Source organism: Schistocerca gregaria, chromosome X (assembly GCF_023897955.1).
Source record: "Schistocerca gregaria isolate iqSchGreg1 chromosome X, iqSchGreg1.2, whole genome shotgun sequence".
Classification (NCBI taxonomy): Eukaryota; Metazoa; Arthropoda; class Insecta; order Orthoptera; family Acrididae; genus Schistocerca; species Schistocerca gregaria.
Window position 1 is genome coordinate 517,729,059 of NC_064931.1, and position 15,478 is coordinate 517,744,536.

The window sequence follows — 15,478 nt, forward strand, 5'->3', positions numbered from 1 at the left end:
CACGGTAAACGGGGAAATTAATCAAATGATTTGTTACAACCTAAGTATGGTTTGTATTTACAGTAAGCTATGTAAAACAATGGTATGTGTTAATAGGGGTTTCACTTGTCAGCTGGAATTGGTTTGTATTTTCTTTCTATTTTTTTTCTTTGAAGCTTCTAGTGTAGCTTTTTCTATGATGAGTCGCTTGCTGAACTTCTTGTTGAAGTGACCAAAAGTAGTCCCCTTCATGTTGGTGTTCCAGTGGCCTTGGTAGCGTTTTTCCATCACTAGTTTTGGATGAATTCCCCATTGACACGCAAGTTGCCAAAGTGGCATCAAATCGAAAGACTTGCACCAGGCACCCGATGGGAGGCCCTAGTTGCACAACATATTTTTTTTAAATTTTTTTTGATGAATCAATAAACAGCCTCCAGTCTTACTTTTTGTATTCAATACCAAACTCATTCATCAGACTGGGAATGTCTGAGCAGTACACTAAATCACCTTCTCTGTTGGAAAAACTTGGAAAATTGCTTCTCTCACTTCCTATTGATGCATATGCTGTTTCCAACTGCCAATAAGTTCCTTTCTTTTAATGAAGAGCCAAGCAATTCAGCTTTTTCTTTCATTAAGCCCAGATCCCTAACCAAATTGCTAAGCTCGATCTGAGTAAACAGTTTAGGCCCTAGACTTTCTGTATTACAGTGAAATTCATCATCATCTGGTTCATCTAAATCACATTGTACATAAGAAAATACTTCTGTTGGAATAGAATTTAAATTATATGGTGGTTCAGGAACCGGCAAATCTACACCATGCCCTACTTGTTAGATGGCGGACAGATTAGGGTAGCTTATTATCTTCTTGTTTTTCGAATTATGACTGGTAATATCAACACTGCAAAAGTAGCAATCATTGGAATGATTCTTGGCTCCCTCCATATCGCAGGAACAGCAAATCTAAAGCTTTTTTCTCCTTTTTGGACCATTTTCTCATTCAACACACACATAACATACTTAACGTGGCACCCAAGATTTATCTTGATCACCAAGTTTAGATCCAAAGTCTGTAATGTTTCTTTGGTGTTTTTTAATCACAACATCACTACAAATATAAAAAAAACTGCCATAAGAGTTTTTGCAACCACAGTTAGACAATGTACTGAGCACATGTACAGGAAATGGGAAAGTGTGGTTAGGTTGACAGTAAGCAAAACAGCATCTGTTAACACAAAAATAGAATTGACCTTTTTTGCCAGCAAATGTTTTTCAGCAGTGCTACCAATGTCATCTACATTCATTACACCTCCTGTTTAAATTATTTTAGCTATATAAAAACTGTTAAATTCTTTAAAACATTGCTTAATTTAATAAATTTAACTGTAAAATGTGAAGAAATGGTGGGTGATACAGTTTTTTAAGTATCATATTTGGATTTTCCACCCTAAAAATCTTAAGAATAAGGTATTTTCAGAAAAATGTTTTGCCATCATTGGCCTGTGTTACAGGCTGAACCACCTACAGCTTCTCCACTTATGACTTTCACTTTATCAGTCACGACTATCCTATCCAAACACTTAAATACTTTGGATTAACACTTGATTGCCAATTAACATGGAAGCCTCATCTACTAACCATTGAATAGAAAGTCCTCAATAGGCTAAAACATACAAAAAATTACTAACTGTCCAAATATGGGGATTACACCCTTCCACAATCCTCCACACCTTTAAAGCTCTAATCTGACCTATTCTCTGCTATGCCCATGTGACATGGATTTCCACTCCTCCCTCCTTTTATCATGCCAAAGAGATCCTTGAATGCCACATATTCTGCATAGTCTTTCAGATCCTTACCTTCCCCTACCTACATCCTCTAACAATGTACAACATTCCCCACCCTACTCTTCCATCTTGAACACCTGTGAATATCCTACTTTACCCATAAACTCAGCACTACCCACCCCCTAGTTTCCTCCACAGCTACTCACTGATTCTTGTACTCTGCTCTGCCTCTACCACAACATTCCACCAATACGACACCTCCACACCCACTACATCCTCTTCCACTGAAATTTTAATCACCTTCTCCTACTCAACCATGAAGTACACCTTGGTATATACCCATCCTACCAGGTCTAGGGCCCTTCCCCTCCAGCCTTCTCTACCCACTTCCTCAGTCTTGGTTTAGAACCACATCCCCTCTATGTTTCTGTTTTAATCAGTCAGTACATCAGCCTTCCCATTTTACCTTATGCACCTGTCTGTCTGTTTTTATGTATTCATGTATGACACTCATTTTCTGTTGATCCATGCTTATATTTTAATTACTTACCAAATTATCCATTTGTATCTTAACTTATGCAGTTGACACTCTGCCCTTTTACTGTACAAAATGCTTGTTTTTGTCCACCATGATGTCCAGCTTTTATATTATGTTTTTAAAGTTTTACTTTCATATGGCTGAAGAAAAGCAAATTGTATTTGCTGATAGCCCACCCACTGCTCGTATGGGGTGGGGGTGGAGGGTGGTGGGCATGATATAACAATAAAGAAAAAAAAAATCAAATGACCTACTAACATGGAAACCTCACCTACTAACCATCCAACATAAAGCCCACAACAGACTAGAACTACTGACTGGCCAGACTTGGGGATTGCACCCCTCCACTGTCTTTCATATGTATAAATCCTTGATCAGTCCCATCCTTTGCAATGTGAATTTTGTGTGGATCTATATCCCCACACAAGTTCTTTAAGTTCTGTCAGATCCTCAAACGCCATCCACTCTGCCTCACTTTCAACATCTTTTTCCTTTCCTCACAAGGATCCTTTACCAACTCATCAAATTGCCACCTCTCCTTACTCACATTGAACACCTCTGAACACTCTACAGCATCCGCAAACTCAACTCCAATAATCCTGCTGTTTCCACCCTACAGTCCAATCCTCATATGCTGCCATGCCTTTACCAACACATTTCATGAACCCTACTCCTACACACCCTCCACATACTCTTCCAAAGAAACTTCAATGATCTTCCCCTTCCAGGTCATGAACCCTTCCTTACATTTATCCATCTTGCCAACTGAAAGTCCACTCCACCCCATGCACCTCATCAGGGCTTCCCCCTCCACACATTTTCCTCTCCCCTTTTCCCCATCTGTCCTTCTTCTGAGACCCCTTTTCCCAAAAACTATTAGTGTCACCTATTGCCCCTCCTACTGCAACCTCTCTTCTGTCTCAACAGCCACTCCTGCCCCATTACTGCTATGCATCAATCGTCCATCCTTATACCACCACATTCCTTCCTTCCTCACCAGCCAACCTTCCCCCTTCAACAACAGACTCCTATCCCAGGACTGGTCCTTCTAGTTCTTAGTGACAGGAAAGTGCTTCTTTTAAATATCAATGTTTTGGCATCAAGTTTTAAATGTGCACTTCTTGTGTTTTGTTTTATCATTTATTATTACTGTTTTTGTGTACCAGTCCCAGAGGTCATATCCCTCATATACAAACATAGACAGATGTTGACTGTGGATATTGTATCACAGACACAGTCCCTTTGACTGTTCAGAGATGTCACTAAACCCACCCAAAGATGTAAACAATCATGCATGAGCATCACCTATTAGATGGAGGGGGTCCGCCAGCCGATCATTTCCTGTCATTCCACCAGAAAGGAGGTACACAGCTTGTGTTGTTTGTTGTTCAACCATGGCTGGTTGGTCAATACTGCGGTGGATCGCATCCACATTATTACTTTGTGCCAGGTAACACTCTCAACAAGGGAAGTGTCCAGGCATCTCAGAGTGAACGAAAACAATGTTGTTCGGATATGGAGGAGATACAGAGAGACAAGAACTCTGGATGACATGCCTCGCTCAGGATGCCCAAGGGCTACTACTGCAGTGGATGACCGCTTGGCTTGGAGGAAGCCTGACAGCAACGCCATCTTGTTGAATAATGCTTTTCGTGCAGCCACAGGACATCATGTAACAACTCAAACTGTGTGCAATAGGCTGCATGATGTGCAACTTTAGTCCTGATGTCCATGGTGAGCTCCATCTTTGCAACCACAAAACCATGCAGTGCAGCCAGCCGCGGTGGTGAAGCGGATCTAGGCGCTTCAGCCCTGAAACACGTGTTTACTATGGCCGCAGGTCCAAATTCTGCCTCGGGCATGGATGTGTGTGATGTCCTTCAGTTAGTTAGGTTTAAGTAGTTCTAAGGTTAGAGGTCTGATGACCATGCAGCACAGTACAGATGGGCCCAACAACATGCCAAATGGACTGCTCAAGATTGGCATCACGTTCTTTTCACTGGTGAGTGTTGCACATGCCTTCAATCAGACAATCATTGGAGATGTGTTTGGAGGCAACCTGGTCACGCTGAATGCCTTAAACACACTTTCCAGTGAGTGCAGCAAGGTGGAGGTTCCCTGCTGTTTTGGGGTGGCATTATATGGGGCCGACGTATGCCACTGGTGGTCATGGAAGGCACCGCAGTGGCTGTACGATATGTACATGTCATCGTCCGACCATAGGGCAAGCATATCAGCAGCATATTGGCAAGGCATTCGTGTTCATAGATGACAATTCACACCCCAATCTTGCACATCTTGTGAATGACTTCCTTCAGGATAACATCACTCGTCTAGAGTGGCTAACATGTTCTCCTGACAAGAACCCTATCAAACATGCCTGGGATAGATTGAAAAGGGCTGTTTATGGACATGTTCCACAAACCACTCTGAGGGATGCATGCCAAATCGCCATTGAAGAGTGGGACAATCTGGACCAACAGTGCCCTGATGAACTTGCGTATAGTATGCCACGACGAATACAGCCTTGCAGCAATGTAAGAGGATGTGCTACAGGGTAATAGAGGTGCTGGTGTGTACAGCAGTCTGGACCACCACCTCTGAAGGTCTCGATGCAATGTGTGGTTTTCATGAGCAATAAAAAGGGCAGAAATGATGTTTAAGTCGATCTCTATTCCAATTTTCTGTATAGCTTCCAGAACTCTTGGAAACTAGGTGATGCAAAACTTTTTTATGATGTGTGTATTTAAAAATCACCATTTTATTTTTCAGTTCTAAAAAGTTTTAAATTCATTCTAAATATCTCCCCTATTTGTTTCTTGTTTCTTTTAAATCTCTTTAATTTTTATTATTAATCTGCTGAAGAGCGGTTTGCCTGTACTGCTGATGGCGTCCCCTCTCCCCCTCCAACAAACCCTTCACCCAAATGAGGTGCAGTGGGGTGAAATAACAATAAAGAAAAAAAGAAGGAAAAAAAGAATTGAATGACAAATTTGGGAAAAAAATGTCGTCTTATAACTGGGTAAATATTCCCAGAATGAGATTTTCACTCTGCAGCGAAGTGTGCGCTGATATGAAACTTCCTGGCAGATTGAGACCGTGTTTGCCAGACCGAAACTTGAATTCGGAACCTTTGCCTTTCAAGGGCAAGTGCTCTACCAAAGGTCCCAAGTTCAAGTCTCGGTCTGGCACACAGCTTTAATCTGCCAGAAAGTTTCATGGTAAATATTAAAGAAGAATTTGTTGTGTTGTGGTCTTCTCTGCAGACTGGCTTGACATGGGTCTCCTGATTATCTTATGCTGTGCAAGCGTCATCATATCCACCTAAGAACTGCAATTTACATCCATTTGAACCTGGTCTCTCTCTACAATTTTTAACCCTCCGTCCCTCCCCCATCCTTCCCCCTTCTTCTCTCCATTACCTAATTGACTATTCCTTGTGTCCTTGATACCTCATGATGTGTTCTATTGACCAACCCCTTTGTTCTGTCAAATTGTGCCATAAATTTAGTTCCTCTCCAATTCAGTTCAGTACCTTTTCAATAGTTATGAAATCTACCCATCTAATCTTCAGATGGAGTTTTTGGCCTTTGTTTACTAAGTGAAGGACATGGGACTTTGGCTGGTAGCTGTGGCCCTCGTTCAGTACATACTCATCACACTCATCACATGTTGAGTCACAAATCTGAAACTTCAAGTTGCATTCATGTTTCAGAATTCTGAAACCACATTTGCTGTACATGTACTGAGTGAGAGCCACAACTGCCATCCAGAGTCCCATGTCCACTTAGCATACCAAGGCCAAAAACTTCATTACTTTCCACACTGTCTGTTCCTTCACATTCTTACATGTCCCTTCTTCATTGAGTTCTTTTATTTTGTTGCAACTCGCTGTGTAATCAATATAGTCTGTAGCTACAGTTGTTAAGCCTTTCTTTTAACTGGTGCATTTCATTATTTTCCATGTTTAATACCTTTTGAAGTTGTCTCATCAAGTATGCTTTTTATTTTATTTGATTCATTTATTTAATGCAAACTGTTACATAGGCACAGTTTTGAGTATAGTGTTCATGTTTTTCCTGTTTACCCTTTTATATTTGTATACTGTTCAATTTTTTACTTTTTAAAATGCAGTACTACCACACTCTCAAAGACGGCATTTACTGTATGTTCCCTCACTCCCCAGTTTTCCTGAATTAATTCATTTCTGCTTATCTTATTAATACTGCTTGAGTTCTTCACATATTCTGTGGTTACATTGATAATTCTTTGTTTTAATTTGTTTGTGTATCACTCTCCGTGTTCTCTACCTCCTGAAGTATCCTTGTCTAGTACTAATTTTATTGGTTTTGTTTATTAATATAAACTATTGTAGGTTTGCTGTTTCAGTTTTCTGTTAAAGCTTTTTTCCTGTTTACTCCCTTTATATTTATTTACTGTTCAAGTTTTGACATTTTACTTTGCATTCCCACCACAATGTCAAAGATGTTATTTATTGTACATTTCTGCTTCAGTCTAGATGTGTAACTTCTTTTTGCAGTGTTGTTTACAAATATTGTAATTACTTTGGCAAAAATAGTCAGTAAATGTCTCAAGATGGCCTTGTAAGGCAAAAAACAGTTAATACAACAAAGTGATACTATAGAACAAAAGTAAACTAATGCTTTTCATTTATTATAATGTTGTTGTATTGACAAAAGATTCAGTTTGGATGATAAATATATTCTATTCACATTCATAAATTTTCTGTTGTGTGTTCCTCACATAAAAGCCTCAGAATCTGGTGGGCTATAGTGTAGTACTTTGATGTATATGTAGTTAATTGCCATCAGCTATCTACTTTTGTTCAAAGATTTTTACATGCTCACTTGATTAAACTGCTGACAAAGAAATTTTGTTGTTAGTGTTACATTATCTTAATTTTTGTGGTACTGTTGTATCTTAAGAAGATTATATTATTTTTACAGGTTTATTAGAGCAGATGATAATGCACTTATTATTAGACAAGCGAGCCTTGATGATTCTGGAACATATACCTGCACAGCCATCAATTCTGTAGGTTCAGCTGATAGACATATGGTAGTGAATGTGCAAGGTATGTTGTCAACACGATATAGTACCCAGACAGAACATTTCCATGAGTTATATATTCATATGTGTATTAGTGTTGGTTTAGCTAGGAATGTCAAAGAAAAGTATTTATGTGATTGCATTGTGAAGATGAAGCACCCACATTTATTTAGACATTAATGTCTTTTTGTGATTCATTTTTTTAAAGTTATTGTAAATAGTGTATATAGTGTGCTTTATTTAGACATGAACAGTCTGTTCACATTCTAGATATCCCTAAACTTTTTCATTATAGCTAATTGCATTCTATTTACTTATGAGTAGTTAGAAACATTGATTTAGCTCCTTCTTTCATTTCACCACAACTCCTTAACTAACTAACTGCTGGAAATTGCTTATTGATTTTCTCAACTGTTTTGGTTTGCTGTAGAAACTATTTAGACCACTCATGTTCTTTGTTTGTATTCCAGTTTTATTAGAGGGTATTATTGTGTTTGACTTTGTGATACACAGCAGCAGTCAATACATTTGAGTTGTGTATAGGAGGGGAAGATTTTAAATCAATATTTTTTACAAGATTTTGACTTTTTGCATATAATCCTCGTCTTCATTCACTCTTGCATCTCTCCAGAATACCTACTCATTTTCTATTGTACTCCATTCACCTGTTTTTTGCCAGTCATTGCCTAACTCCCTCCAAAACTCTCTCTACAACCACTGGGTCTTACATGTGTGTTACCAATCAAAGTGTTAGTTAGTTGGTATAATTTCCATGGCTCATTTTGCACTATGAATCATAATGATGTGGATGGAAACATTTTACACTTGAACACAAATTAATTTGTAGATATGGGTACATACTGAACATTTATAACTTGATTTAAAATTTGTTATGTATTTCTTTAAACATACAGATGTGAGTTAGCAATTACTACCCATCACCCTTTATAATAATAGACATTCTTCTATGGAACAGAAGAGCTGTTAGTGTGAAACATTGTTATCTTCAGACATTTTACGTTGGTGGGTAAATGATCAAAAATTTTAGTTGCACCATTTTTGTGCTAAAGAGACCTTCTGGTATTGTAGTTATGTTCATCATTGTTTCTTTGGAACTAAAATGGATTATTTACAACAAATTTAATGGGGAAATAAATATAGTTTAAAGCAGTGGTCAGAGTGTACAACTCCTTAAATAGATGTCTGCAAATCGATCATGGGTGAGCACAACATATTATTCTTGCAGCTCGTTTTTGATCTATGAAGACTTTCAATGACATTATTAAATGAAAATATGCAGAATATGCCATCTTACTTGTTTGTCTCTCCCCAAGATTTGTGATAATTGTAAGTGCATATGTAACCAAGCTAAGTTGTTAAGCTCCCACCTTATTTATTATTTCCTTATTTCCACACAATGTATGTATAAAAAAACGAACAGTGAGACCATTCACAGAAAACTAGTCAGTCATACTTTTAAGAACATCGTTTCCCATTCCTTCTGCATCTGTACATGTGCTTGGATTGATTGCTATCTACATCTACATCCATACTCTGCAAACCACCTGACGGTGTGTTGCGGAGGGTACCTTGAGTACTTCTATCGGTTCTCCCTTCTATTCCAGTCTCGAACTGTTCGTGGAAAGAAGTATTGTCCATATGCCTCTGTGTGGGCTCCAGTCTCTCTGACTTTATCCTCATGGTCTCTTCACGAGATATACATAGCAATATACTGCTTGACTCCTCAGTGAAGGTATGTTCTTGAAACTTCAACAAAAGCCCATAGCGAGCTACTGAGCGTCTCTCCTGCAGAGTCTTCCACTGGAATTTACCTATCATCTCCGTAACGCTTTCGCGATTACTAAATGATCCTGTAATGAAGCGCGCTGCTCTCCGTTGGATCTTCTCTATCTCTCTATCAACCCTATCTGGTACGGATCCCACACTGCTGAGCAGTATTCAAGCAGTGGGTGAACAAGCGTACTGTAACCTACTTCCTTTGTTTTCGGATTGCATTTCCTTAGGATTCTTCCAATGAATCTCAGTCTGGCATCCGCTTTACCGACGATCAATTTTATATGATCATTCCATTTTAAATCACTCCTAATGCGATCTCCCAGATAATTTATGGAATTAACTGCTTTTAATTGCTGACCTGCTATATTCTAGCTAAATGATAAGGGATCTTTCTTTCTATGTATTCGCATTACACTTGTCTACATTGAGATTCAATTGCCATTCCCTGCACCATGCATCAAGTTGCTGCAGATCCTCCTGCATTTCGGTACAATTTTCCATCATTGCAACCTCTTGATATACCACAGCATCATCCGCAAAAAGCCTCAGTGAACTTCCGATGCCATGCACAAGGTCATTTATGTATATATGTCATCTGCAAAAAGAAGCAGCTCTGCTTGCTGTATATTAGACAGAATACCATTTAAATATACACTGATCTGCCAGGACAGTATGTCCACCAACCTGCTATTGACATAAACCTGTCCAGGTAACAGCAGCATTTTAGTTTGAATTTCTTTGATTATTATATAGCAGTGATCTACACAAGTACTCAATATGTGTGTTTTGTATGTGATTGAGAGTCAATTATTTTTACAAAGTTTCACAGTCTGTAGGAGTGAGATGTCACTAATACAAATGTATATTTTCAGGAGAAATCCCTGTCTTCAAATATCATGACTAAATGCAAACTTTTTTCAGTGAAGCCTGTTATAGATGATGCAGGAGAACATCGAGCAGTTGTTTCACTTGGACAAGTTGCAGAGTTGCCTTGTAAAATAAGAATGGGGATACCATCACCAAAGATGACTTGGTATAAAGATGGTGAAATACTGGATGAGGAACAGATGTTACAGGAAGGTATCACACTGCATTCAAATGGTTCTCTTATAATACCATATGTCAGCCATGAACATGAAGGAGCATATGAATGTGAAGCACAAAATCCAGCAGGATTTTCAACAAAAAGCATTTTGGTTACAATTATCGGTGAGTAGATATTTCACGTCTCCATATCAAATTTAACTTGCATCATCAACATAAATTTATGCGGTGAAAATTGAGAACTCTTAGTAGTATAGGCATATTAATAAAGGTAACTGATTTTTTTCTTTATATTTTCAATAAAATTATTGTCAGCTAGTGAAAGTGAAATATGTATCAACTTTTTCTTGTTGGTTTATAGAACCTCCCAGATTCAAGTCTGTTGCTCCACTAGAACTAAAGGTGGCCTTGGGAGAAGAGGTTGTTCTTCCATGTGAACCTACAGGCGATCCAAAACCATTGATATCATGGAAGAAAGACCGAATGCCTTTGCAGCAGAGTGAAGATGTGTGAGTGTGCTTTACATGATAATTGAGAATGAGCTCATCCATCACTAAGATTAGTACATCTTCAAATGGAAATGATATATTTATATGCCAGCCTGAATAAGTGCAATTACACAAGCACTATCCCATCTAAAAATTACAGATATTTTCTTTGCAAAGTTTATGAAGACTCGTGAGTTTCATGCCAGAATTTAATAATTTTGACAATAGAACTTGATTTGAATGGTGTATAGTGAATAAAGAGATGGAACAGCCATTCACACTTAGCATCTTTAAAAGATTGCTAATTATTATTTGTGGGCTGAGTACCGATACCAAAGATGTACTAGACAGATTTCAACTTTCTCCTCTCAAATTATCAAAAAATAGTCTCCTAAATGAAGTAATATGGTAATATATAGAATAGACCAATTGAAATTTATTCCTACTTGAAGAATAATATCAATGCTAAAATGTATATTGTATTTTGACCTACAGTTTAAATATGTTCATATTAACCCACTTTATTGGGAAAATAACATGTCTGGTGTGAGTAATTACTGTCCAGTTTTGTGATTAATGTTGTTTCTCAAAATATTTGGAGAAGAAAACAGCTCAAATAATTATACAACTTATTCTTTATTTTTTAATACCAACAAAACCACTGTATACACAGTGAAGATATCTGGCTACTTATGTCGCAAACAGATGGCCAGAAAATATATTTCTTTTCCTGTCAGTGACAAGAGAAAATCAGTATAGTGTGAATGATGGAATATTGTTTCTGAAAATAACAGTAATAAGGAATATTATCTCCTGATTATTAGACATTTCTTATCAAAGATTTTTTAATGAGAAAAAATGGCAGCTATAGTGTCAAGAGACTTTGCTTGTTCAAAGTATCAGCCACTCTTTCCTGAGATTGTAGTTACATCACTTTATTTGATAGGTACTTCCTATAAAATATTGTAAGCAGAAAGACAGTATTAATAAGCCTTCTGGACAACTAATGACATGAGGATATAATGTAGGAGGAAAATGTAGCTTTATCATAACATGAAACACAGTCATAACTCAGTTGGAACTTTAGCTGCAGACAGTATGGCAAAGTTTTGAACACTGCCAACATATGGGCTAAAAGTATTTATTGCATGAACAGAGCGAGGATGTCTCAGAGCAAAATTGGAACAATATATCATGTTTTGGAAGAAATATCAAGGCATAAAGACAGCACTCAAGATACTGCATGTCTGTAGTGAGAAAATGAAAGTGTTAGTGGCGACCAGCAATATACCAAATATTTAATAACAATTTTTGTTTAGTAGATAGCAATCTGTATGAAAAACACCATCATGATCAGTAACATCAGTGAATTAATTTGGTGATGTGACCTCTTTAAGTTTCTGTGCCTATCTTGAGCTTCCAGTTGCCAATTCAATCCAGCTGTCATTCCCAAGTCACTGTCCCATATGTCTAATGATCTTCTCCTTGATCTTTTTTGGTAAATTGGTTTTCAGTCTAGTACTTTTTATCAATACCTGTCATTTTTTTCTTTGAGTGACATGGTTAGCCCACTGCCATTTCCAGGAATATTGGAACTGATATATTTATAGAACTTTTACCATTTGTCATGCAGTAGCAGTTACTGAGTAAAGTACAGAAAGTCAATTGAGGGCAATAAGCCACTGAGTTCTCCACACATTTTAAGTGGAACATGTTGAGTTCAGTTAGTCTGCAAACTAAATCAAATCCAGTTTTTTATGGATTGTCATGAACAAGTGAAATAACAGGACACTTTGCTTACTAATTTACAAAAAAGGTCAGTCACTGATACAGCGGCAAGGTCATTATCATTAGTGTTAATGGTGAATTACTAGAGATATCATGAAAAACAGGCTGTAGCTTGCTATGTGAAGTGGTCCTCAAGTATGTAGAATAAGTCACAAAAATCAAAACACATTATGTTTATTTATAAAAGAAGAGCTATGCTAATAATCCTTCCACTAATCCTAAAAAAATGGTTCTAAAGGATGTGGAATAAGTAAAAAATTTTGATCATATTTACATTGTCTTGTCACAATTTTTTTTTTTTTTTGCCCTAGGGACTGATGGAATCCCTACCAGACTCTATACAGAATCTGCAGCTGAGCTATCCCCTCCTTTGATAATAATATACCATAGAACACTCAAAGTAACAAGGAACTCTGCCCAGTTGTTGGAAAAAAAGCGGATAGGTAACAGAAATGATCCACAAAACTATAATCCAATATTGTTGACATACAACTGTTGTAGAATCTTAGATTATATTCTGAGGTAAAACATAAAGAGTTGTTGAAATCAAACAATGGAGAACTCATCTCCTCCATGCCAAGCAGTATGGATTCCAAAAACAGTGATCATGTGAAACCCAGATCTAATTTTTCTCACATGACATCCTGAAGGCCATGAATCAGGACAGTTAAGTGGATGCAGTATTGCTTGACTTCCAAAATGCATTTGAACAAGTTCCATGTGAAATTTGTGATTACATTTTGGATTTTTTCATGTGGAGAATGCATGTTGTTATCTTGGATAGAGAGTCATTGGAAGATGTAGAAGTTACTTCAGATGCGTCTCACGGAAATTTGTCGGGTCCTCACTGTTCATTTTGCATTACTAGTTATCGCAGATTTTTTTTTTTTTTTTTTTGCAGTTGATGCAGTTCTCTGAAGTTTTGTCTGAAAATATCTGTGCAAACATTCTGTCAGATCTTGATAAAATTTCAAAGTGGTGCAAGGATTGGCAGCTTAATTTATGTGTTCAGAAATGTAAAACTTTGTTTAGACAAACTTAAAAACAATGCATTCAATGACAACAGTTCCCATGTGGCACAATTGGAATCAGTCAACTACTTCGTATAACAATCTTTTCAATGAAAAAGTCATTCATAGACCCAGTCTATAATAAATAGATGCCAGACTTGATACTGGAAAAATACAATCAATCTATAAAGGAAACTGCTTAGAAGAATGAAGCTGACCCATCATAAAATAATGCTAAAATGTGCATTAAACTACCCCTAGGAGATAAACAGCAACTAATCAGTGTAGTTGAATGGGCAGCACTTTCTTCAGTGTAGAACTTTATTTGTAATTTACCGGTTTATCTCAACTAACATAAGCATGAATAACATTGTGCACTATAGTGATAGTTTATAGTTAATACAGAGTACAGCTCAGGTTTCTAAGATGTAACTGTTTTTTTGGTAAATGAATTCCTTTACTTGTTGCACATTCCTGAAGATTCACTTTCTTTCATGTATGATTTCAGCTAGTCTTCAGCATCACTGACACTAATATACAATTCTTTGTGTGTTTTCATTTGTAAAGTAACATTTGGAGACATAATTCAGCATTTTTACTCTTTCTTTGCTTAGAGGTGTTTTCTACCAAAACTACGGTTGGTAGTTTTGGTGCAGTATATAAAGGATGTAGTGAACTGTAGGATTACTGGTAGTATTGGTAGCATTGGTAGGGAAAGAAACATAAATGAATGTTTGAGAGAGGAACTGGGAGCTGACAGCTTATCTTTTTTTCCCCACATGATTAGAACCATACATTTTTTCAGTTCATTGTGTATTTTACTCAATCATAAAATGTAAATTGCACTGCATAAGTAATAAAAATCAACTTCTTGCAGGATCTATGCACTTTTATGTAGACAAAGCAATTACTTTTGATACAAGTACAGTTAACATGCACAAACACAAAAGAAATCTATATAATTATTGTTGTCATTATGCACTCCATAGAAAGTTCTCCATCATGATCAAAGGCTTTCAGTAATGATTAGTGCAAAAATTATTTAGCAAATAATGTAAATGTGTTATTTAATTTTGACAAACTGTTGATTTTTGTCAATCACTTTTTCTACAGCTATAAGATAAATCTGTAATTTTTTATTTACTTTGATTACAGTATGCCTTTTTTAATGTTACAATGCAACCATTTTTTAATAAAACCTGAATTAATCAATGACAGTTGCAGTTTTGCTATAAATACTGCATATTTTTAAGTAGCAGGCTGGAGGATAACTATGTAGAACAAAAATGTTCTGTAGGTTATGCAGCCTTTTATATATCCTCACTCAGTTTCTAGATGGTTCACTGCTTCCAGTTTGAATGAGAATCTAGTAAAACACTGATCATATACAAAAACAAAAGTGATTGAAATGTGGTAACACCCAATAGGAATGTAACACACTTAAAGTACAGGTAATGCAGTTATGATCTTAACTGACCAATGCTACTAGGAAATCTGCCACAGTCCATGCTCACTTGCAGCAGTCTACAGTAGCCTACAGTAGTTTTAAACTCTGGCTTTGCTTCATTAATGTAATTTCCTGTGTCTACCACTAACAACATTCACCTATAACAGGATTTATTTGGGTTTTGAGAGAGGTATTTAATAACATTCTGCTACAGTTGTCATTAAAAGCTACTTGCACTGCTCTCTTGATAGCTAAACATGATTCATTAAGCATCTCTCTCTCTCTCTCTCTCTCTCTCTCTCTCTCTCTCTCTCTCTCACACACACACACACACACACACACACACACACACATTGCCAGCCGGGGTGGCCAAGCGGTTCTAGGCGCTACACACACACACACACACACACACACACACACACACACACACACACACACACATGGTAAAAGGAGTTTCAAGCAAATATGATTTCACTTTTTGTTTGGAGGTTAATTTCATAGTCCATTAGATTCTTTACATTACTGAGTAAA

At 37.1% G+C, this 15,478-nt stretch overlaps 1 protein-coding gene across 1 annotated transcript in view; it reads left to right on the forward strand.

Annotated features, from left to right (window-relative positions):
• Positions 1-15,478, forward strand: part of LOC126298209 (hemicentin-1-like) — a 748,827-nt gene that overhangs the window by 324,926 nt on the left and 408,423 nt on the right. Inside the window, exons 20-22 of the mRNA XM_049989513.1 lie at positions 7,271-7,398; positions 10,092-10,379; positions 10,576-10,723. Of these exons, the coding sequence (XP_049845470.1) occupies positions 7,271-7,398; positions 10,092-10,379; positions 10,576-10,723 (564 nt within the window). The remainder of the gene's footprint in view (positions 1-7,270; positions 7,399-10,091; positions 10,380-10,575; positions 10,724-15,478) is intronic.